Source organism: Schistocerca piceifrons, chromosome 3, assembly GCF_021461385.2.
Source record: "Schistocerca piceifrons isolate TAMUIC-IGC-003096 chromosome 3, iqSchPice1.1, whole genome shotgun sequence".
In the NCBI taxonomy this organism is placed as follows: domain Eukaryota; kingdom Metazoa; phylum Arthropoda; class Insecta; order Orthoptera; family Acrididae; genus Schistocerca; species Schistocerca piceifrons.
In genome coordinates, this window is record NC_060140.1 from 370,766,340 (window position 1) to 370,789,010 (window position 22,671).

General features: G+C 37.9%; 1 protein-coding gene across 3 annotated transcripts in view; it reads right to left on the reverse strand.

Annotated features, from left to right (window-relative positions):
- Nucleotides 1-22,671, reverse strand: part of LOC124789590 (cyclic GMP-AMP synthase-like receptor) — a 349,572-nt gene that overhangs the window by 271,330 nt on the left and 55,571 nt on the right. For 2 of the 3 annotated variants that reach the window (XM_047256999.1, XM_047256998.1), the window contains exons 2-3: nucleotides 17,411-17,541; nucleotides 7,839-8,006 (exon numbers count right to left, since the gene is read on the reverse strand). The exons of the other annotated variant lie outside the window; for it this stretch is intronic. In XM_047256999.1, coding sequence (XP_047112955.1) covers nucleotides 7,839-8,006; nucleotides 17,411-17,521 — 279 coding nt within the window. In that variant the 5' untranslated portion in view covers nucleotides 17,522-17,541. The remainder of the gene's footprint in view (nucleotides 1-7,838; nucleotides 8,007-17,410; nucleotides 17,542-22,671) is intronic. 3 annotated transcript variants of the gene reach the window in all.

Below are 22,671 nucleotides of genomic sequence, written 5' to 3' on the forward strand. Positions count from 1 at the left end.
ACACAATTGTAGGAGGTATCCCATGACTTTTATCATTTCCGTGTACATTGATCACTCAGCATGTGATACAGCTCGTGCTGCTTATTACCATACCAGGCCTGGTAACATCACTAAACATGAATAACATTATTAATCTGTGGTGGACGTTTTACCCGGTCAAGAGAATTGCAGCTTGCAACTCTAATTATTTAAACACTGTGACATTCCACTTGTTATGTGATCTACACTTGATTCAAAACTTAAAGTTCATATTTGAAGTGATTTACTTCTTTTACAAGTATGCATCATTTGGTAACTAATCTTAAAACAGCGGAATACATGTTCAAGTTGAAATCATAGATACCATCCGACTTTTAGTGTTGTCCTCAAGGTGGATCTGGGGTGTCTATCTGTAGATCACTGGCCTGGATAATTAATAGTGTGAGTATGTCCTTTAGATAATGTAAGTGACACCAGGCTTGCAATTAACTTTTTCAGGTGTTTATAGCTATAACTTCTCTCAACATAATAAAACTTAAATTCCCAAAATTTTGAAAAGACATGATAAAAATATGAGTTTTAGTAAAATGTGTTTGACCTAATTTTCTATCAGAATCAACAACTAAGACTGTCTTTACAGTTCCAGCTTTGACAGTTTACTACAATTTGAAAAGTTATGAAGTACTGTAGAATTTGTTACATATGTTAATTTACGATTACAGCTATTCTGTTTGTGTTATTTTGTGCATATTATTGGATGAAACATGCAATCTACAAGTTTATACATTGTTTCTTTCATCATGAAATAAAGTTTTTATACATTAAAATTGATTTTTACAAGGTGTTTAACAATACAATAAAGTATATGGTTAATGACATTGTTAATTACAGTTTCCTGTTTGTTCCTAACAGTTAGCAGGTTACTGTTCTAGAGTATAATTAAACTGTAAGGCGTGTTTTTAATAGAGCAAGTCAAAATCAAATAAAATGTGAATATAAGTGTTTGTTTACATCATAATTTCAAACTTGATAGTTTCAATTAAATAAGTTACCAAATTTTAAAATTATTGATATTTTATGCTGCACAATTCATTTATTGAAAGCAATCACTTAACCTACATTTCAAAACATGCAAAATCTGCTATTGAGTAAGCTACTAGAATGTAGTATTGCACATTTCATGATGTCAAACTTGACTCCCCATATTACAATATCCACTATGTTTTTTATGTGTTATATTGATATTTCAGTACTGGTGCCATAAGGAGGTGTGAATAATGTGAATTATTTTGAGGTGTGTGGCTGGCAAATATTTTCACCAGCAAGACTTTATGCATATAAGTTTGCACCACCACAACCTCTCACTATAATTACCACTGTAACAGTCTAAATTGATTGATGTATTAACTCTGCTTTGAAGAAAGTTACATTTACTTCTTCACTATCAAAGAAGAAGATGTAGTGTCCAGCTCCATGATAAAGAATGCAGTAAAATACTGTACAATCAAAAATAATGTCACCATATGTTCTGAAGTTTGCAGGCTATGGCGTATCTAGGCATCATTTTCGGAATGAATCAATTTAGAAATAAAAGAAACTGCCTCCCTTTCCAGAAGGTATATTATAAAAGCTTTTTTACAAATACGTATTGTTTGACATAAACCCAACATGTCCACCCAGAATCACGGACAGTAAGAAACCAATGGTGGAAAAATGAAAAAATTTGATATCAGCTTAAGGAATCACTAGAAGACAGATAAATGTTCATCATTCTGTTTGTACATATCTGTTTTTGGTGCAGGCATGTTTATATTGCATCTTTGGCCTACACTGTGTTCCAATACATATTAAATGACATATACGTCATGGCCAAATCAAAATAAGATCTGTCACAGCATACAAATTTACTTGATATCTGACTATGTCTTCTGGGTGCTTCACTTGTTTTGTTAGGCAGTATATGAACTGGATATTTTGATAATATATAATGAAAGCCAAGTCTGGCTTGTGAGAGGGTGAATTTAGACCACTGGATTTCTAAGTTTCTTTTTAAAGTTTGTATCTCTATTTCGATTTGACAGTCTCAGCACCGTAGTATTCATGTCATTTACTATGAGCTGGTGTTTACTACATCTGTTATTTACATTTGACTTCTTAATGTTACCACCACTCTCATAACAGTAGGGCAATTATCAGCATCTGTGTGGAATTCTGCATCAATCATTTCTTCTTGACTTCTGGAGTTTCATTCAGACCAATTCCTGTAAGAATTAGTCTGCTTTAGCAGTTTCCATGTGGGGGAGTATCTAGCACTGAGTAGATTCATTTCTAGTTTAATTTTTTTGAATATTTCCCTTACAACCTGGTGTATGTCTATGGCATTCCTCCTCTTCTATTGTGATTTAGGTGTGTGTCATTTCTTGTGAAATTACTCCTTTTGTAGTTGCTAACATCCAATAAACTGATTTTCATAAATTTTGTGCAAAATACTTTTAGTTTTTCATTAGTTAATCAATTTTCTTGGTCTGCACAAGACCAGTGTGGTAGGTTGTACCTGAGGGGCAATGCCATTACAATCAGTGGCGGCTGCTGTGTAAGAGCATAAGAGCATGTAAACACCCTAACTTTCAACACCTTGTGGATTTATTGGTTATTTTTCTTTGAATGCTGCTAGACGTAACATAGATGCTGCAATCTGAACGGTACGGCACTTAAATCTATTGTGCTACTACTCCTCTAGACTCCATGAAACTAGACTCCAGAATCAGGATCATGAGCACACCTTCACTTGTGCATGTTTATTTTTCTTTGAATGCTGTTAGACGTAACATAGATGCTGCAATCTGAAAGGTACGGCACTTAAATCTATTGTGCTACTACGCCTCTAGACTCCATGAAACTAGACTCCAGAATCAGGATCATGAGCACACCTTCACTTGTGCATGTTTAGAACAGCTTTTGTGCATGCACAACTCACATGTCACAATTGCCTTATGGGCCAAATACATATGGATTGGATTAACAATGTGCACAGTTCACAATGTGCACAGCTAGCCCTTGCCACTCAACTAGAAGTTTACATCAATTCCACCAGGTGGTAGCACACTGTAGCAGACTTTTGTCCCTGTTCACTCAGCATAAATCCTGATAGACGATTGCATACTCCTCAGATACACTAATTCCCTCAGTATATAGTAAAGTTAAATTGGACATCAGTATATGTTAAAGTTGTACTGACAGTTAGCCTATTTTGTGGGTTTCTAAATGGGTTACATAATATTAAGTTATGAATTTTATCATACTGTAAACCATTTGAGGTAGTGAGAACTGTAAGGGCCTGAAGCACATCACTGTCAGTTGTGTGATGGTAGCATTTTTTCATGCTTTTGAAATCTGTTGTTCTTATGGTGAGTCAGGTTTATCTGTGCTGTAGGTTCACACTGAATATATGAAAATTCTCGAAAAGCTGTATCAATGGTTCCTCCGGTATTCACTTAACTGTGGGATCGATGGCAGTGTGCTTTAGAGTCTTAAGGCTCTCAGCACCTCATTTGTATTCTATTCAAGTGACCATGTTGGTAGACATTACTACTTCAGTTTAACCATTTCCACAAATGTAAATTGTGTTTGAAATTGGCTGCTTACTGTGCAGGAATCCGCTTTCGTGTGCAGTGTAAACGTTAACTAAGTTGAATCTATTTTAAATGCTAACAGAAAAGTAAAGCTGTGAGGATGCACCATGCATTGTACTTGGGTAGCTCAGTCAGTAGAGCACTTGCCCAGGAATGGCATTGGTCCTGAGTTTGAGTCTCGTCTTGCAGACAATTTTAATCTGCCAGGATGTTTCACATCAGCGCACACTCCATTGCAGAGTGAAAATCTCTTTCTGGGAATGTAAAAATAAATTATTAGCAAAAGTTATTCGCAACAGAACCAGAGTGTCCAAGAATAATTCCTTTGATTGAGAGAATGACAAAACCAAATAAGCAAGACTAGAAGTGAACATTTAACAAGAGAAGTGTACAGTTAGCACAAGTTTTTGTGTGGGTGTAGCGTAAGAATATTTGATTTTCAGCCCAGAAGTAAATTTATGAACTAATACATCTGTTAGGGATTTTGTACATTTGTCTGAAAAAAATGGAAAATCACAAAAACTACCATTTACACAAAAATGTGAAACAGAGAGCAGAAAAAGCTTACACGTTATTTTGTTATTGCCCTAAACTGTACTTAATTATGTACAAAACAACAAAATTCAACAAAAACAATACTTTCTTTTGTCAGATAAGTTATGCATCTTATTATTATTATTAATGTTGTTATTATTATTGGCAGTGGCTTTAGTTGCATAAACTTATTGATAAGCATAATTGTTATACAGCAGTTGCTATTAATTTCAATTCCCAAATTTAACTGAATCTAAAAACTTGTTAACACCGAGAATGAACACTCAGAAGCCACCAATGATTATAATCTTCAATAAATTTAAAATTTGCAGCAGTGTGGAACATTTCTAAGGAAAGCCAATTACTTTGTTTTTGTAGATGTTGTTTGCACCTCCCATTGAAACAAGGCAGCCATGTTTTGTGAGATTTGAGCATTCATTGTTTATAGATAATTATTGTTGCATTTAGTTCCAGGTTTTACTTCACTGTAAACACTTTTATTGTTCTTGGTACATATTTACGTGTTTATAAACACATAAGCAGTAGCAGTCATATGTATGTGAGGTCTGCTTGCTTGAGTAAATGAATGTGTGTGTGTTTCCTTTTCTGAAGAAGCCTTTGGTCAAAAGCTAATTTGTTTGTTGTCATGCCTGTCTACAGCTCATTGTTTCATCTTTATGATGAGTAGCAACCTATTTTTCCCTATACTGTTGATATTTCAACCTTGAGTTTCCATAGTTTGACTGCGATTTGTTATGGGCTACCATGGTTGTCTTGTGCTTGAAGAAAATGAATGAAAAACTTTAATGCAAATGGTATCAAGTTATAAGAAACAAAAACACTTGAACCATTAATCATACATCAAAGACAAGTATTAACTATATATGTAAAATTTTCTATTATTTCTTTATTACTGATGACTTCATCTCTGGTGTGTGGTGTTAAGATATGGTTTTTTAACCATTTATGTTCACCATATAAATATTTTTTGTATATTTTGAACAGGGTAGGAACATTCATGTAGCCATTATTCAAATTTCCAACAAGCAGGAAATAATTTACAAACTTCAGCTAAATTTGTGAGTTTAATAACTTCACTGCAAAAGATGATTGTCATAACAGCATTCATAGTGGATACTTCATTTATGTGAGAAGTAATTTCATGCCCTTAACTGTAAGCAAGAATAATATGTTTTCTGCATGCTTCTGCTTACTGGGAGCATTGACACCACACATTCACAGTATCAAGTTCCATGTTTTTACACAGTAACATAGGTGATCCATGAGGGAAAACAATGAATCACTATTTGTGTGCTGAATTGCCTATCTTTTGTAAATGTGATGACATGCTAAATGATACAGAGGGTCCAAAATCAATTACAACAGAACAGAATAGACCAACAACACTTATTCTGGTAGAAATGGATCACTCTTGGTGAGATGTAAGAATATCTACATACACACGACACTTTGGATAAGGTAACAGCATTGGTCACTGGTATGTTTGACGGTCTCTCCCATTTATAGTACAGCAGGTCAGATAGATAATTAGTTTTCAAATAATTTATCTATTCCTTACACAACCTTTTTACACTCACACCCATACATTCAAATCATATTGTTATTGTCAGTTGTACACAGGTATTTCAAGTGAAAAATAAATTCTGACCTCTGCTGAATAACAAGGCAATAGTTTATTTAATATAACTGAAAAAATAACACTTCTTTCTCAATGGACCAGGTTTGCTGTTGATTTATAGCAATTTAGTCACTGTTAACAATTAGTACAGTTTCTGACAGATGCTCCACTTTATTAATGTATACCTTGATTGTGCATAAAATTTCTTCTTTGTGATGGGATCTGCAGAAAATTATGAATGAATTACTTTTTTCAACACGTTTTTGTGATTACACATACAGATATAATCTGTAGTGGTGGTAGTCAGGATGTATGGTGTGATTAGGTACACCCCCCCTCCCCCTTACAGGTTTCAGTGAAGGTGCAAGTTGATAGAGATTCATGGAGCCAGTAGGATGTCCACTAATAAATCATAGAAGACACATTAACTGTTTATTTATTCCCAGAGATACAACAGCTGTGTTGTTGCAGGCAGTTTCCAGGATCAGACACCATCCCTGGAGTGCAGAAAGGGGGCTAAACTCAGCATGTGGTCTTGATGACTCTGCTAACACACAGCACTGAGCAGTCCCCAACAGGGCACAGTCATTCTGTCATCACTCCGGTAGGTGATGATGTACAACATCAGAGTGCATCCAGAGCAGTAGGCAACTGTGTTGATCTCTGCAGAAGTTGGCCGCATTGGGCAGTACCAATGTGCTGCTCTTTGCAGCAAACACTTGAGCATAAAGGGATGAACTGAGGACTCCATTGTAGGCAGCAGTGACCATGGCCTGCAGGGCAGAATGTGCCCACATAAAGCAAGCCAGCAGCAGTAGCGTTTTGCCACACAGGACAAATGGTGGCTCAGCGCAATGTAAGCATCCTGCATTTGACAGAAGTCAACCAGCAGATGGCCTACCAGCTGGAAGGCACAAGCTCAGTTTCTGGTGGCATCTGGACTTTGGCATCTCATAGTTTTGCAGCTAGTGAAAGCAGAAACGGAATAACACACTTCAGTTCAATGGCTGGCTTTTACTACCTCTTGTAGAAGGTTGCAGGTCAAAGCAGACACTACATAGCTGAAATGGTCAGTATTATAGTGGCTCATCCCAGCCCTTTATTGACAGGACATCATTCTGCATCAAATAAACCACAGTACAGCTGCAGCACAAGGCTTGGGCATGTGGTAATCACGTCAATACTGCTACAGTCTGGCTTCCATATTTTCATTGCATCAGCAGTGTTACAGCCCTGACTGTGGCATCAGGGCTGAAATAACTTGTTCTATTTTAGGGACTAGCAGTGATTCTTGCTGTTTTGTGACAACCTTCATATAATTTCTTGTTAAAGAATACATAGCCATCTCCTATCTGCCTCGCTTCTCTAAGCTTCTTGTCTCAAGCCTGCAGTGACATATTGTATTAACTAAATTATGGCTTTCAATGCCCCAAGAACAAATCAAAGGCATCAGAGAAACTTGTTTCATAAATTTATGAGATTATAAGTCTGTGGAATTTTTTTGGTCCAGATAATCACTAAAGAGTTCATTACAAAAACACTGTATTTCAACAATCAACTGTTATAATTAAAAGAAAGGAAATGGAAAGGAATAATAATTAAAATTTAGTTTTCCTGATATTGAACTCTTTAGAGAAGCACTAGACAAGTTGGAGTAGGAAATGAAGTAATTTGTTGTTGCTACATTTTGAAAGCATTACTCCAAAACAGGAATCTGAATCATGTTCTTCACAAAAATGAACTTCATTCACCATGTTGTCCAATGACAGAAGTGTGCCACAATTTCACAAAAGTGACCAAGACAGCATTTTCATGTACATAGTGCACTCTGATGAGCTCGTGGAGACCTTTACTTTCAGTATCGGAACAGCTCTAGACGACACAATTGCTAATCTGATTCCTGTATGAAATGGACTTTTTCCACACAATGCTCTCCTAGTGATGATTAATATAATAGTTCTCTTTAGTTTGCACACATTGTTGATGTAGATACATATACTAGCATGACAATAGGTATGAACCTATATTATCTGTTGTTCATGTGTCCCACTTACCTGCAACTCACCAATCCATGATGGAAGCCACAATTCAAAATCAATATCAAATTCATTAGGCATGTCAATTTTCAAGTTTTCATAAAAACTTCCAACATATTGTTTCGGTCGAAAAAGTGCAGCAAAAGTTGGATTTTTTTTCATTTCATATTCCAGCAAAGGAAAAATCTGCAAAGAAGTGGCTTTATTAAACTCTCAGTTTAGCGTTGGGAAGCAATGGATTTCGCATCAAGATATTATAAGATATGACAGATACTTTTTTATTTGCTCACAAATAGCTGTTGCCATTTCACATCACACTATTACATTATATCCCTAGGATACATTACTTTACTGCAAAACTGAATTTATCCTTCTACTATTTCCATAATCTTTGGCATTTTGTCACCAAGGCTCAGGTATTTAAATTTAATGATGTTTTCAGGAGATAGACAAAGGACACCTGGTAATTTTTCCATTCCTTTACTCCTCTACCAACAGTATCAGATGTTCAAAATGAATATTGTGGTTGTAAGGCTTTGTAGCATTTATTCCATTAGAGTTCTAAGTAATACATAAATTGAAAGAATGACTCAATTTTAGTTTTGTCTGTATACCTGTTACAAGCTCAAAAGTCTACAGATTAGGGTTTTTGTGGCAACTTTGCAAACAAAATGTTGCTACATGATAATGAATATTTCCTGGATTGTGTTGTCTTCAGTGATAAATAGGCATTTCACCTAAGTGGAATAGAAACAAACATAACATGCCCATCTGTGGGTCAGCAAACCCCAATGAGATGGTACAGTTGCAATGAGACTCCCCTATTCCGAATGTTTTTATGCTGTATTCTGGCATGAGGTTTATGGGCCTCTCTTTTTCGCTGAAGCAACTGTAACTGGGGTTTGATGCACTAGAACTATAGCTCTTCCCTCAACTGGAAGTTAGTTATTTAGTTAGTTAGTCAGTTAGAAGCTGAACCACAGAACGTTATCTGGCTGCAACATGACGTGCTGCCTAACTGGCATAAATCAGAATTTGATTGGTCAAATGGCATTGTATCTGACCACTGGATCTGCCAAAAGGGGCCAGATGTTTTGCATGACCTCTATATTCACACAGTCTGGCACCTTGTGATTTTTACCTTTGGGAGTTCATAAAGGATCATGTGTATATGCCTCTGCTACCAGCTGATCTACAATGACTTAAGAAACAGGACTGAAGCAGTTGTTGCAACAATTACTCCAGAAACACCGATCAAGGTTCGAGCAGAACTCACTTATCAACCCAATGTGTGCCAAGTATTGAATGGTGCTCACTTGTAAGAAAAACTGTTTGAGGCACTCTTTCAGTTGAAGTATAATTTATAATTTTATGTTGACTGTATTAAATCTAAAAAGCCTTAACAGCACAATATTCATTTTGAAAGACACATTTTTAAATTCATTGTTGTTCCACTATTTCACATTTATTTTGTGCTGGTGGGTCTTTCCCTCCCTTATACAAACCATCAGTGGCCTCTCTTGTTCATGTACCTTCTCTTCTCATGCATTCTCAGCCACTTATGATTGGTAAATTCCAACCTGCCCTCCCCCCTATCTGCTCACTTCTTTGTGTGTAATCTCCCAATTTAAATTTCTTAATTATTTCTGAGGTACTAATTGTTTTTTGATGGGTCCCTCCAATATTCCAGACAGCCATCTGCTGCATTCATCGTATCTGCCCTGACACATATTTTTACTGATCACTGCACATCCCTGCAGCATCCTCCAAATGGAGTCAGACAAGCAATATGTGGGCTTTCTCCTTTTACTCTTGCTTGTAAAACTTTCAGAACTATCATTAACATGTGCAGAGACTTACCTGACATGAAAAAAGACATGGGATGCCTCCCAGTATTGTGTCAGACCTCCTTTTGCCCAAATAATGCAACAACACTGTGTGGTATGGACTCAAGTCATTGGACGTCAGCTGCAAAAACACTGAGCCATGGCATCTCTATAGCCACTCATAACTCTTGAAGTGTTGCCAGAGCAGTATTTTGTGCACAAACAATTCCTTGATTATGTCCCATAAATGTTCAATGGGATTTAGGTGATCTGGCCAAATCATCCACTCAAATTGTCCAGAATGTTCTTCAAACATTCAAAACTTGTTGCCCAGTGAAATTTTATAGTGTCATCTATAAAAATTCCATCATTGTTTGGGATCACACTGTCCACGAATGGCTGAAAATGGTCTGCAAGTAGTTGAATATAACCATTTCCAGTTAATGATCAGTTCAGCTGGACCAGAGGACCCAATCCAGTCCGTGTAAACACAGACCACACCATTATGTAGCCACCAACAGCTTTCACAGTGCCTTGTTGACAACTCAGGTCCATGGCTTCATGGAGTCTGCACCACACTTGAACCATACCATCAGCTCTTATCAACTGACCAGGCCACCGTTTACCAGTTGTCTCGGGGTTCAGCCAATATGTTCACAAGTCCAGGAGAGCTGCTGAAGGAAATGTTGTGCTGTTGGCAAAGGTACTTCCGTATGTTGTCTGCTTCCATTGGCCACTAACGGCAAATTTTGCAGCACTGTCCTAATGAATATATTTGTCACATGTCCCACATTGATTTCTGCAGTTAGTTCATACATTTTTACTTGTCTGTTAGCACTACAACTCTACATAAATGCTGCTGATCTCAGTTATTAAGTGGAGGCTGTTGGCTACTGCATTCTCCATGATGAGAGGAAATACCTGAAATTTGCTATTCTTGCCACACTCTTGACACTCTGGATCTCAAAATATTTAATTTCCTATTGCATTCTGAAATGGAATGACTCATGCATGTAGCTCCAGCTACCATTCTGCATTACCTTCATATGCCCATAATATTAGAAACCTTTTCAGATGAATCACCTGAGTACAAACTGTAGCTCCACCAATGCACGGCCATTTTACACCTCATGTACATGATACTGTCTGTCATCCTCTGTATTTTTGTATACTGCATTCACATGACATTTGTCATCTCTGTGTATATGTCTTGTTTACTCCCTTACTTTATGAAGTTACAAATGTAGTTACCCAGCACTTATTGTTATGCCCTAGGCCATTTCTATACATATAGTTTCTGATAACTTCTAGATTTTTCTGAATAATCTCACAGTCATTTTAGTTTTTCACTTCCCTGTAAACAACTACTGGTAAGTCATCAGCAAATAGTCTTAACTCTGAGTTTATCCCTTCTTCAACACCACTGACATAAATTAGGATCACATGGCCCTAATTTACTGCCTTGTGGTACATCTCCCTCTATCATCACTAGCTTTCATGGGAACTCTCCCAGTTTTTCTGCGCTGCAGATGTTCTGTGGCCCAACATATTACTCTTTCGGCAAGATCCAATCCTTGCAGGGTTTTTTTTGCAGTATCATGTGATTGAGCCTATCAAAAGTTTTGGAAAAATCAGTGACTATACAGTCAAGTTACCCTCTCCAGTCAATCACTTCTGATGTTACCTGCTGAAAAATGAACTAACTGTAACCAGCATGAAAAGCCAGCTCTGAATCCATGCTGGCTCCTACACCACCACATAACTCCCTGCAAACAGTCTCAGGCATATTTATTTATAATCCCTTCAAATGCACTGCCCGACAACAAAATCACCCAGGAAGGAAGGTGGAAATTAAATGAAACTTTGTGGGCTGAAATGGTACGTGATGTTATTTCAGTGATCACAGAATCAAACTAATTTACAAAGAAGATGGCAATGTGAGGTCACTTACCAGTATGACATTGCACCCCTGTTACCCTCGATGCATGCACTAACTCAGTTGGGAGGAGTGTCATAAAGCCATTGTATACTCTCCTGAGTCAAGCTAGCCCAAAACTGTTGGGATAGCACAGAAATGCAATTCATCACAGTACAAAATGTGATGCCATTCATAAGCAGTACTTGCTTGCCAGTTGTGACAACACTCCAATGACAGCCTTCTCACAGGACAGTGGTACCCTCATCTGTCTGCTGCTAGTTTCTGACCAGTGTTGCAGGATGACACAGAATGTTGCAGGGAATCCATTACTTCTTCTCATATGGCAGACACACATGTGAAGAGGTTACAGTATGTTTGGTATGGAATATGGAAAGCCTACACTGTGGTGGCGAGACATGGTTGACCAGAATCTTGATGATGAGTATGCCTGCCCTCAGATTCCCACATCATCCAACATTTGGCCAGTGTCACACCTGAATGCCCACAAATCTGGATATTGCATGAGTTGACCAGCCAGCCAAATGGAGATTGTCAGGTGCTGATAAAGCTGTCTCACATGCATATGTGGCACCTCCATGTCTTTCACAGTGACCACTCAGCATCTGACACTGTTCACCTGTTCACATTCCTTGTGTACAATAACAGGCCTGATAACAACACAAAACATGAACATCATTAATGTACTCCGGTGGCTATTCTACCTGTCACAGTGGATTGTAACTATAATCATTTACATACATGCCAATGATGTGTGCATATATGAAGCTACATTTACATCTAGCCTCGTCTTTTGGGTGATTCACTTTTTTGTCAGGCAGTGTATTCCGTTTAGAATAAAGGTAAGATTAATGGGTGTGTAGGTTTTACTGTTGTCCCTTGGCCCTTTTCCCTTGTATATAGGTATTATTACTTCTTTCCATTCACCTGGGAAAAAAATATTATTTACAACAGATGTCACTTAGGAATCGTAGGTAAAGCACAATGCTGAAATCCATGATTTTTAGTGTTTCTCCATATATTCTATTCACCCCTCTTACCTTCTTTCATTCTGTTTCTTTCACAGCTACATATATTTCCCCGTTATCAAATGTAAACCCATTAATGACAACCCTCTCCTTTCCATTTGCTTCTACCATGTCCTTCTCTACCCAAACCCACTATACTACTGTATTCCTGAGTAAAAAAGTTCTGCTTTTACTGCATCCTTTGACTTTGACAGTAGTTGGACACTGATTGAATGTCTGAAACTGTCCTTTGTGTACCTTTATGGCTCCTATATACCCAAACATGCTTCTCCACCTCTCATGGTAACCCTGCCTCACCGCAATCAGTTGCTCCAGAAAACATTTTTTTGTTTCTCTCCTACCTTCACATAGCTCCATTTTTAGGGCTTCCACACAAGTCTCTCTGCCCTTTCCCTTTCTGATCTTGTTTCTCTGCATTCTCACCTTCCTTTATATTAAATTACCTGCCGCTACAAATGTGGATGCACTCACCAACTGTGATATAGCTTTCAAAGTGATGGAGCACAGTAATCAGTCATCCTTTTCTTTCAGGTTTTATTAACGCAAAACTAGACTTCAGCTAGTGCCTAGCTGTTACCAATGCACTATTCACAGTTTCAGTATGTCAGGCTTGTTTGGGCTTCTGTCAAAGTTCATTCAAGACTCTTTTTTAGTTAGCTCATTGTTACCAGAATCTCAGGTGTGAGGCACACCAGTTTTATGTGGGACACCCTGTAAATGCTATTATATCCAACCTGTCCCCTCTAGAAATGCTGAGCCATATCTGTAGGACTTCAGTATTACAATTGAAAGTCTGCTTGTATGCATATGCTTCATGCACTAAAATAAACACCCAAGCCCACTTGGTCTGCCTATCTCCTCCGAACACACGGTATCCTGCTGGCAAGACTTCCTGTCCTCAATATCCCCTACGAGTCACCTTTTTTTATCTCTCACAACTCTGTATTCAATTTCCTTGGCTAAGGTAATAAATTCTATTACTGTCCTAACAAGAGAGATCTCTGTACCCATCTAGGAGAATTCCTTTTTCTCAGATTCTAGCACCTTTAATTTTAACCCTGGTTTCACACAGACATTTAAATTTTCTCCTCTTTCTGCAACCACCACTTTAGTCTATTTTTATGATTTCAGAAACACTTATGAAGTTTAGTACAAGTTTTATAGTCTAAGTTACAAGGCCATTCTGTGTGAGGAATTTTTCCCTAATGAACTTATTTTGTTCTAAGAACATTATATCCAAAGTACATAGATCTCAAACACAGTCATTTATCCTGTCTATAGCTGCCGTTCACTGTTCTTTGGTGTACAATGTCACTTACCACTATCATGGATCCTGAGAAAATCTTTTTGCTGTTCCTGTAATGTTTCTTGTTTCATTAATCAGCTCATCTTCACTGTAACTGCATAGTATGCGTGTCCCCAGATGTATGAAAAGACCTTAATGCATCTTGTTACACTGTGCTGGTCTAATCTCTGTTGAACTTTGTTTGGCATTTATAATGTTTTTCAGATGACTGTTCATCTGAGGTAGGCATTATAGCTTGGAGCTCTGATGTTTATTTGCTGATATAATCCCTACAGCCTTCTTCAGAACACAGTCTCAATACCAAGATATGTTGGCAACAATTTATGTGTCCTCATATTTAATCCAGTATCTCTCAGTTAAACAGTGCTTAGCCACAGCAGATCTATCTGCTTGTTGAAGACTGTTATGAACCAAACCAGCTGTCTTGTCTTTTGAAGCTTTGCTACAGGAACATGGAATTTAACAAACACTAGCCTTCCTTAGACCCAGACAATCTTTTAGAGCCAGCCCTTAGTCTTGGTTGGATGATCTAACAATATTTCAGTCTTAATATTTTATGTTCTCCCAGTTTTGGAGGATATGTTCCCAGTATAAACAAGGAAGGCAGCTGGTACACATCCAGCTTCCTGTGCTTCAGGCTGTAGTGCAAACTCCAAGGTGCGACAAATCTGCGTATCATAGAAACCATTCTGCATGAAAACAGGACTTCAAGTGTCCGATTTCTTCTGACAAACCATCAGAGTCAGCAATGCTCTTCATGTAAGCACCCTAAGGAGCCCACTGCAATGATGCATTACATGCAACTCATTGCACACAGATACCATTTGGTACTTGTGGCTCTCAGGTAAATGCTGTTTCCTAGAACTTCATCATTCCTTTTATAAGCTAACACATCCAAGAAAGGAAGTGTTCCATTACTTTCAACTTGCAGTGTGAATTTAATGCTGAGAAGAAGAGAATTAAAGTCTTCTAGGAATCTGATTATCAGGTACCATAGGGCCAAGTCATGAAGATGTTGTCCATTTACCTCCAAAAACAGGTTAGTTTACAAATTGCCATCCTCATAGCTCTATCCTCAAAATATTCTATAAAAAAAATTTGGAGTTATGGGTGATATAGGACTTCTTGTACCCATTCCATCGATCTGTTTAAAAACCTGCCTATTATATAATTATATAAAACGTTTATGGAAGTCAGAACATGAAGACAGAACTTCATCATTTTCACATTTGTGTTTTTACTGACTGAGTTCGAGGAATCTTTAAGTTAAAGCCACATAAAAAGACACACAACAACAAAAGCTGACCAGATGATCTGATTGGCCCAAGAATAATAATTTCAGCTGGAATTCAAATGAATTAGAAAAACGGTAATCACATTTTCCGACAAATGGGTGATGAGCCCCCTCTAATAATTTACCAAGTTGTAGGTAGGCACACACAAGGTGTTGACAATGGGACACAATAGAACCCCTTCTTTGTGGAGATTTGGTCCATTACATAATCTTGTCAGAACAGCCACATCTGGCCAATTTTTTTATCACATTTACAAAAGTGAGAGGGTCTTAGGTTTTACCCTATCTGTGGGGTTTCTCTGTAAGTTTCAATAAGCTAGGTCATCAAGTAAAGAAACAATTTTTCTAATACACAAGTACACTGATGAGCTATGACATTATGACCACTGCCCGCTGTGAGAATGAATACCACCTGGCATTGTGAGCACATGACATGGTAAGCAGGATAACTGTCCATGTCACAAGGCCAGAATTATGCTACAGTGGTTGGAGGAACATGATAGTAAACCGATTATCATGTGTTAGCCACAAAATTCACTCAATCTGAGCACCATCTGGTAAGCTACTGGGCACCAAACATCTGGTGCCACAAACATTCAGATATCTACCAAGGACTTCGAAAATCCATGCCACACAGAATCACTGCTGTATTGCCTTCCAACAAACTATTATGCAGGTGATAACAATGCTTTGACTAATCAGTGTAATCGATATCATAGGGGCACTGTGGTATTACCTTTATCTGTTGGTAAACTAAATCTTTATCTTTTCAAATAAAGTAAACAGCTAATCTTTTTCTAGGAGAAACATTACCCTGCAACAATGGTGCACAAAATTCAAAAATCAGAGGAATGCACAGTGGCTCAGCACTGTTTGATTGAGAGATATGGGATAAAATATGAGGACATACATGTGTGTCTCCTGGTATCGAGGCTGACATTAAGGAGGTGACAGATATTTATTTTGTAGGTAATATTATTAATATAGACAATGGATTTCCCTTAAGTAGGATGTGAACCCCATTATAATATGTACCATTTCTCAATGTGTGTAAAATTATAAGTAGCAGCTCTTAGTGGCAGTTGTCTGGATTGTGAAATATTCCTTATTCCAGCATTCACCAACTTCTGGTACATGTGCCATGGGCTATCTTAGAGTGACAGCTCAGATTTTTCAGAACTTCCATTTGGCACCCAAAGAATGTTAGCCATTTGAATGCTGAAATATTGTAAAAGTGATTTGAGGATTTGGCTGAAAATCCAACAAACACACCTCAAATTACAATGCTGGGAAAGCTTACAACATTAGATCGGTACCAAACGTTCCAAGATTCACCTGAATTTGGTGTTTGCATTCTTTCCCTCAGTAAAAGTAAAGGGGATGGCTGGTAGAAAAGAGCACTTAGGAAGTTTGGAAGCCATCCAGACCTATAGATCAAGAAAGACAATAAAGATAAAATGAGATGAAGACTAACAATGAAGCTGATGTCTACATAAAATGGATGATTTTAAAAATTTTGTCTCTGGTTCTGAGAAAATTATAAGTAAAAAACTGACAATATATTCAGTTTTCCTTTTATCAAACTTAGCAATCCATTACTTCATTTATACACTGTTAATATCAGTTTCCATTATCTCAGATTGTCAGTTTCTCTTATCCTCCAGCACAAATAAGGTATGGGGTATGTCCTACAATATATTATAACTATCACAGAAACACAAATAGGTTCATATAAAGAAATGGTAACAAGGTTTTTAACTTGTAAGAAGTTGTGTCACCTTCCATATAAATTTATTCTTATTGATGTATCGTTACAGATCATGAATAACAGAACAGTTATGCACTACAGTTCAGTGCCATATAGGAGAATGGCTCTTCCTTCAAGCTCACATTCTTCCACTAAAAATGGATAAATTAATGCTTCATTATTTCTACCAGTCTCAAGTAAGATCTATTGAAAAAATTGTTATTTACTGTCTCTTAAGGTGTGATGAAGAGCATCCCATGGCTGAACTGAAATGATGAAGTGAAACAGGAAAAAACTCATAACCTAAAATACCTATCTCTGAATAAACCTGGTCACTATGCATGGGTGTAAAGTATATATTATTATTGACTTCTATTTTACACACAATACAATTAGAGCAATAGAGTAGAAATAATCCAAAAACTCTGTGTCAGCAAAACACTAGAATAATACCTCTTCCAGATGTTTGTTACATTTCTTTGTTTCTTCTTCATCAAGTGTCACGCCTCCTTGCAAAATTTTGTGGATTGACACTTCCAATTTATGATACTTAGACGTAGCCATTCTAGAGATCAAATGACAGTCTAAAAAGAAAGAAAGAAATTATTATGACTAATTAATGACCAACTATTCATCATGATTTTACACACACAAAAACTTACTTATGTATACTGCTACCACAAGAACTATGACTTCCTATTTCCAGTAGTAATAGTTCATTTCAAAAACATTCCCATATTCAAATCTTGAAAGTGATGAGGAAAAACCCTTAATATATGAATAATATAGGGTAACTTCTTCTATGCACAGAAAATACTCTATACTGATGACATGACACAAGTAAATGAAGAACAAAATTTGGAAGCACATGAAAGAATTGAATATATTTCAACTAATAACACATGTGTAGTTGTATGCAGAAGATTACTTAAAATTGTAAATTTGAACAAGATAATGTTTATGGTATTCAGCAGCAAAGACATTTGTGACCATACAAGTGCATTCCTTGCTCAACCAAGACTGAATGAAATCTTTCGTGTAAAATGTTAGTTAATAATAAATGGAGAAAACATGTTAAACAACTTGCACACTATGCCAGCAAACAAGTACTGCACACAATGTACCATCACTTGTTTGAAATGAGTTTAAAACTGCAGCATGAGGGAACCCCATCAGAGCACTGAAACATGATAAACAGAGCAGCAGTGATGATTCATTCCATGAGTTATGAAACACAAACAATCATTATCTTAAAATCAGGTAAATCCAAAAGCAAGCTTCAAATTTTCCATATTATTGCCTTTATGAGAATGATGTGCAAATTACTCATGAGGCTGCTGTGTAATAGGATATGCATTGAGATACTTGGAAAGATTCTTCTTGAAAAGGCTAGATTTTGACCAAACCATAGTTGTGTCATTAAAGTGCTTTTGCTGACAATTTACATAGAAGCTAGCTTCCAGAAAAAAACTGAAGATCTCTGCTGTATTTATTGATCTGTCTGAAGCTAATGATACCATGTGGAGGCAGGTAGTTGTCTGTCAGTTACTCAGTATAATACTGTGCAGAAGAATAGCACAAATTCTTAACATGTAAAATAAGGGAAAGGCAGCCGTTCACCTATATCAGATCGAAGCATGAAGCACAGAAACATATAACAGAAAACAGTATCCACAGTAGCTATTGAGCATTAGATCTTTTTCTATCAGAAGTACACATACTCACACATACGACTACCAAACACGACACCCAAATGAATACTCCCTCAGTTATTGAAAGCTGTTGTCTGAGCTGATGATTGTGGGGAGGGGGTAGGGAAGGATGCAACAAGGGGGTAATGGGCAAGAGGCAGGTCTTTGCACAGACGACTCCACAGCTGCACAAGAAGACGAAAAGATCACAGAGGGTGGAACAAAGAGAGATGTAGAAAGAGCAAGAGGGGAGAAAGAAAGAGGAGAAGGGAGGGGCAAAAGAGAAAGATGAAGATGAAGAGAGAGAAAGAGAAAGGACTTTAAAAGGTGTGAAAGGGAGGGAGGAAGAAGAAGATGAGAGAGAATGTCAGCATGGGGGGCGGGGAGGGGAGGAAGAGTGGTGGGAGAAGGAAGTGCTCAATCTGGATGGATGGGCAGTGATATGGATACAAGAGAAATAGTAAAAGATAAAGTGAGGCAGTGTGGTGGTCTAGGCTAAGGGGGCTATGAGAGCAAAGGATATGTTGGAAGGAAAATTCCCATCTGCACAGTTTAGAAAAACTTGTGCTGGAAGGGAATATCCAAATGGTCTGCAGAGTGAAGCAGCTGTTGAAGTCATTTGTCTTGTGGTGTGCAGCATGTACAGCCACTGCATGGTCAATTAGTGATTTGCCACAGTAAGGCAGTGGACATTCATGTCAGTAGACAATTGTCACTTGCCATGCCTACATAGAATGCTGTACAATAATTACAATATAGATAATATACACTGAAGCACCAAAGAAACTGATATAGGCATGTGTATTCAAATACAGAGAAATGTTAACAGGTAGATTAGATTAGATTAGATTAACTTTCATTCCAATTGATCCGTAGTGAGGAGGTCCTCCAGGATGTAGAACATGTCAAAAAAACAACAATACATGACAAATATTTACAACTAAAACAAATAATCTAATGTACCATTCCACAGGTCTCAAGTGGAATGATCGTCATTTTTTAATGAAAACTATATGAAAGAGTCATTTTACAAATAATAAAGCACTGAATTTAAAATAAAAAAGTTTATTTATTTATTTATAATGTAATAAACATGTAATACAACTACTATAATACTTATTTACAATGAACACATTACTGCACTGAAATGGTGGTTGTTTATATAATAGAAAGAAACATTCCATGTGGGAGAAATATATATAAAAAACAGAGATGCTGTGACTTACCAAACGAGAAAAGCACTGGTAGATAGACACAATAGAAAAACACACAAACACACGCACAAATTTCAAGCTTTCGCAGCCCAAGGTTGCTTCAGCAGGAAATAGGGAAGGAGAGGGGAAGACGAAAGGATGTGGATTTTAAGGGAGAGGGTAAGGAGTCATTCCAATCCCGGGAGTGGAAAAACTTACCTTATGGGGAAAAAAGGACAGGTATACACTCGCACACACACACATATCCATCCGCACATATACAGACACAGGCAGACACATATACAAATCAGTTAGTTTTTACTGATAAATTCATCAATGGAGTAGAAGGAGTTGGCCACCAATAAATCCTTTAGGCTTCTCTTAAACTGAATTTCATTGGCTGTTAAGCTTTTTATGGCTTCTGGCAAATTATTGGAAATGTGTGTTCCTGAATAATGCACACCTTTTTGTAAAAGACTAAGTGACTTTAAATCCTTGTGAAGATTATTCTTATTTCTAGTATTGGTTCCACGAATTGAGCTGTTGGTTTGAAAAAGTGATGTATTTTTAATGACAAATTTCATTAAGGAATAAATATATTGGGAAGCAGTAATTAGTATCCCAGAATACAGCACTACAGTCGGCAATGCCTATATAAGACAATAAGTGTCTGGTGCAGTTGTTAGATCAGTTACTGCTGCTATAATGGCACGTTATCAGGATTTAAGTGAGTTTCAACGTGGTGTACTACATATCTGGTAAAACATCATATCTCTGATGTCGCTGTGGCTGGAAAAAGATCCTGCAAGAACGGGACCAATGACATCTGAAGAGAATCTTTCAACATGATTGATGCAGATTTCAATCCTGGGCCATTTACAAGTGTCAGCATGTGAACCACTCAATAAAACATCATTAATACACGCTTTTGGAGCCAAAGGCCACTCATGTACCCTTGATGGCTTCATGACACAAGCTTGAAGTCATTTCTGAAAGTATTTGTATGGAGTGTAGCCATGTATAGAAGTGAAACATGGATGATAAATAGTTTAGACAAGAAGAGAATAGAAGCTTTTGAAATGTGGTGCTACAGAAGAATGCTGAAGATTAGATGGGTAGATCAAGTAACTAATGAGGAGGTATTGAATTGAATTGGGGAGAAGAGGAGCTTGTGGCACATTGACTAGAAGAAGGGATCGGTTGGTAGGACATGTTCTGAGACATCGAGGGATCACCAATTTAGTATTGGAGGGCAGCGTGGAGGGTAAAAATCATAGAGGGAGACCAAGAGATGAATACACTAAGCAGGTTGAGAAGGATGTAGGCTGCAGTAGGTACTGGGAGATGAAGAAGCTTGCACAGGATAGAATAGCATGGAGAGCTGCATCAAACCAGTCTCAGGACTGAAGACCACAACAACAACAACATAGGCCCATCAACACAAACATTGGACTGTTGATGATTGGAAACACATTGCCTGGTCAGATGAGTCTCGTTTCAAATTGTATTGAGTGGATAGACATGTACGGGTATGGAGACAACCTTATGAATCCATGGACCCTGCATGTCAGCAGGGGGCTGTTCAAGCTGGTGGAGGCTCTGTAATGATGTGGGGCATGTGCAGTTGGAGTGATATGGGACCCCTGATATGTCTAGATACGACTCTGACAGGTGACTTCTACATAAGCATCCTGTCTGATCATCTTAGGCAATTCCAGCAGGACAATGCGACTCCCCACACATACAGAATTGCTAGAGAGCAGCTCCAGGAACACTCTTCTGAGTTTAAACACTTACGCTGGCCACCAAACTCCCATGACATTAACGTTATTGAGTATATCAGGGATGTCTTGCAACATGCTGTTCAGAAGAGACCTCCATCCCCTTGTACTCTTGTGGATTTATAGACAGACATGCAAGATTTATGGAGTAAATTCCCTCCAGCACTACTTCAGAAGTTAGTTGAAACCATACCACATCATGTTGAGGTTCTTTTGCGTGCTCGCAGGGGCCCTTCATAATATTACGCAAGTGTACCAGTTTCTTTGCTCTTCAGTGAGTAATGTAAGTGTTTTTACATGTGACTGTGCCTTTTACTGGATAGGAACTGCACTAGGAGATGATGACTGGGTGCATGGGGTGGATGTTGCACTTTTTTTGACCACTGGGGAATGATCCATGGGCTGCAGGATTGGGAGCAGAACTGGAGAAGGAATGGGCAAGGGTATTCTGTAGATTGGGTGGGTGTAAAACACTGCTTTGTATGATGTGCATTTCAGGGCACAACAAGAGATAGCTGAAGCCTTGGTGGAAGATGTGGTTGAGCTTTTCAAGGCCAGGATGGTACTAATGGATCAGAGAAGTGCCACTCGGTTGCTAGTTAACAGTTTTACTGGTTTCAGAGGAGCAGATGACATGGGAGATTTATTTATGGTTCAAATGGCTCTGAGCACTATGGGACTTAACTTCTATGGTCATCAGTCCCCTAGAACTTAGAACTACTTAAACCTAACTAACCTAAGGACATCACACACATCCATGCCCGAGGCAGGATTCGAACCTGCGACCACAGCGGTCACGCGGTTCCAGACTGTAGCGCCTTTAACCGCTTGGCCACCCCGGCTGGCATTTATTTATGGATGATATTGTCTGTCAGTAAAGGCTTTGGTAAGGTTATCAGTATATTTTGACAACTATTACTTTCCACTGTAGATGCGGTGTCCACAAATGGCGAATCTTTATGAAAGACACATTCTGAAATGAAATGAGTGATAGCTGTCCAAGTGGAGGTACTGTCGGTGGTTGGTGTGTTTGATATGGAAAGACATAA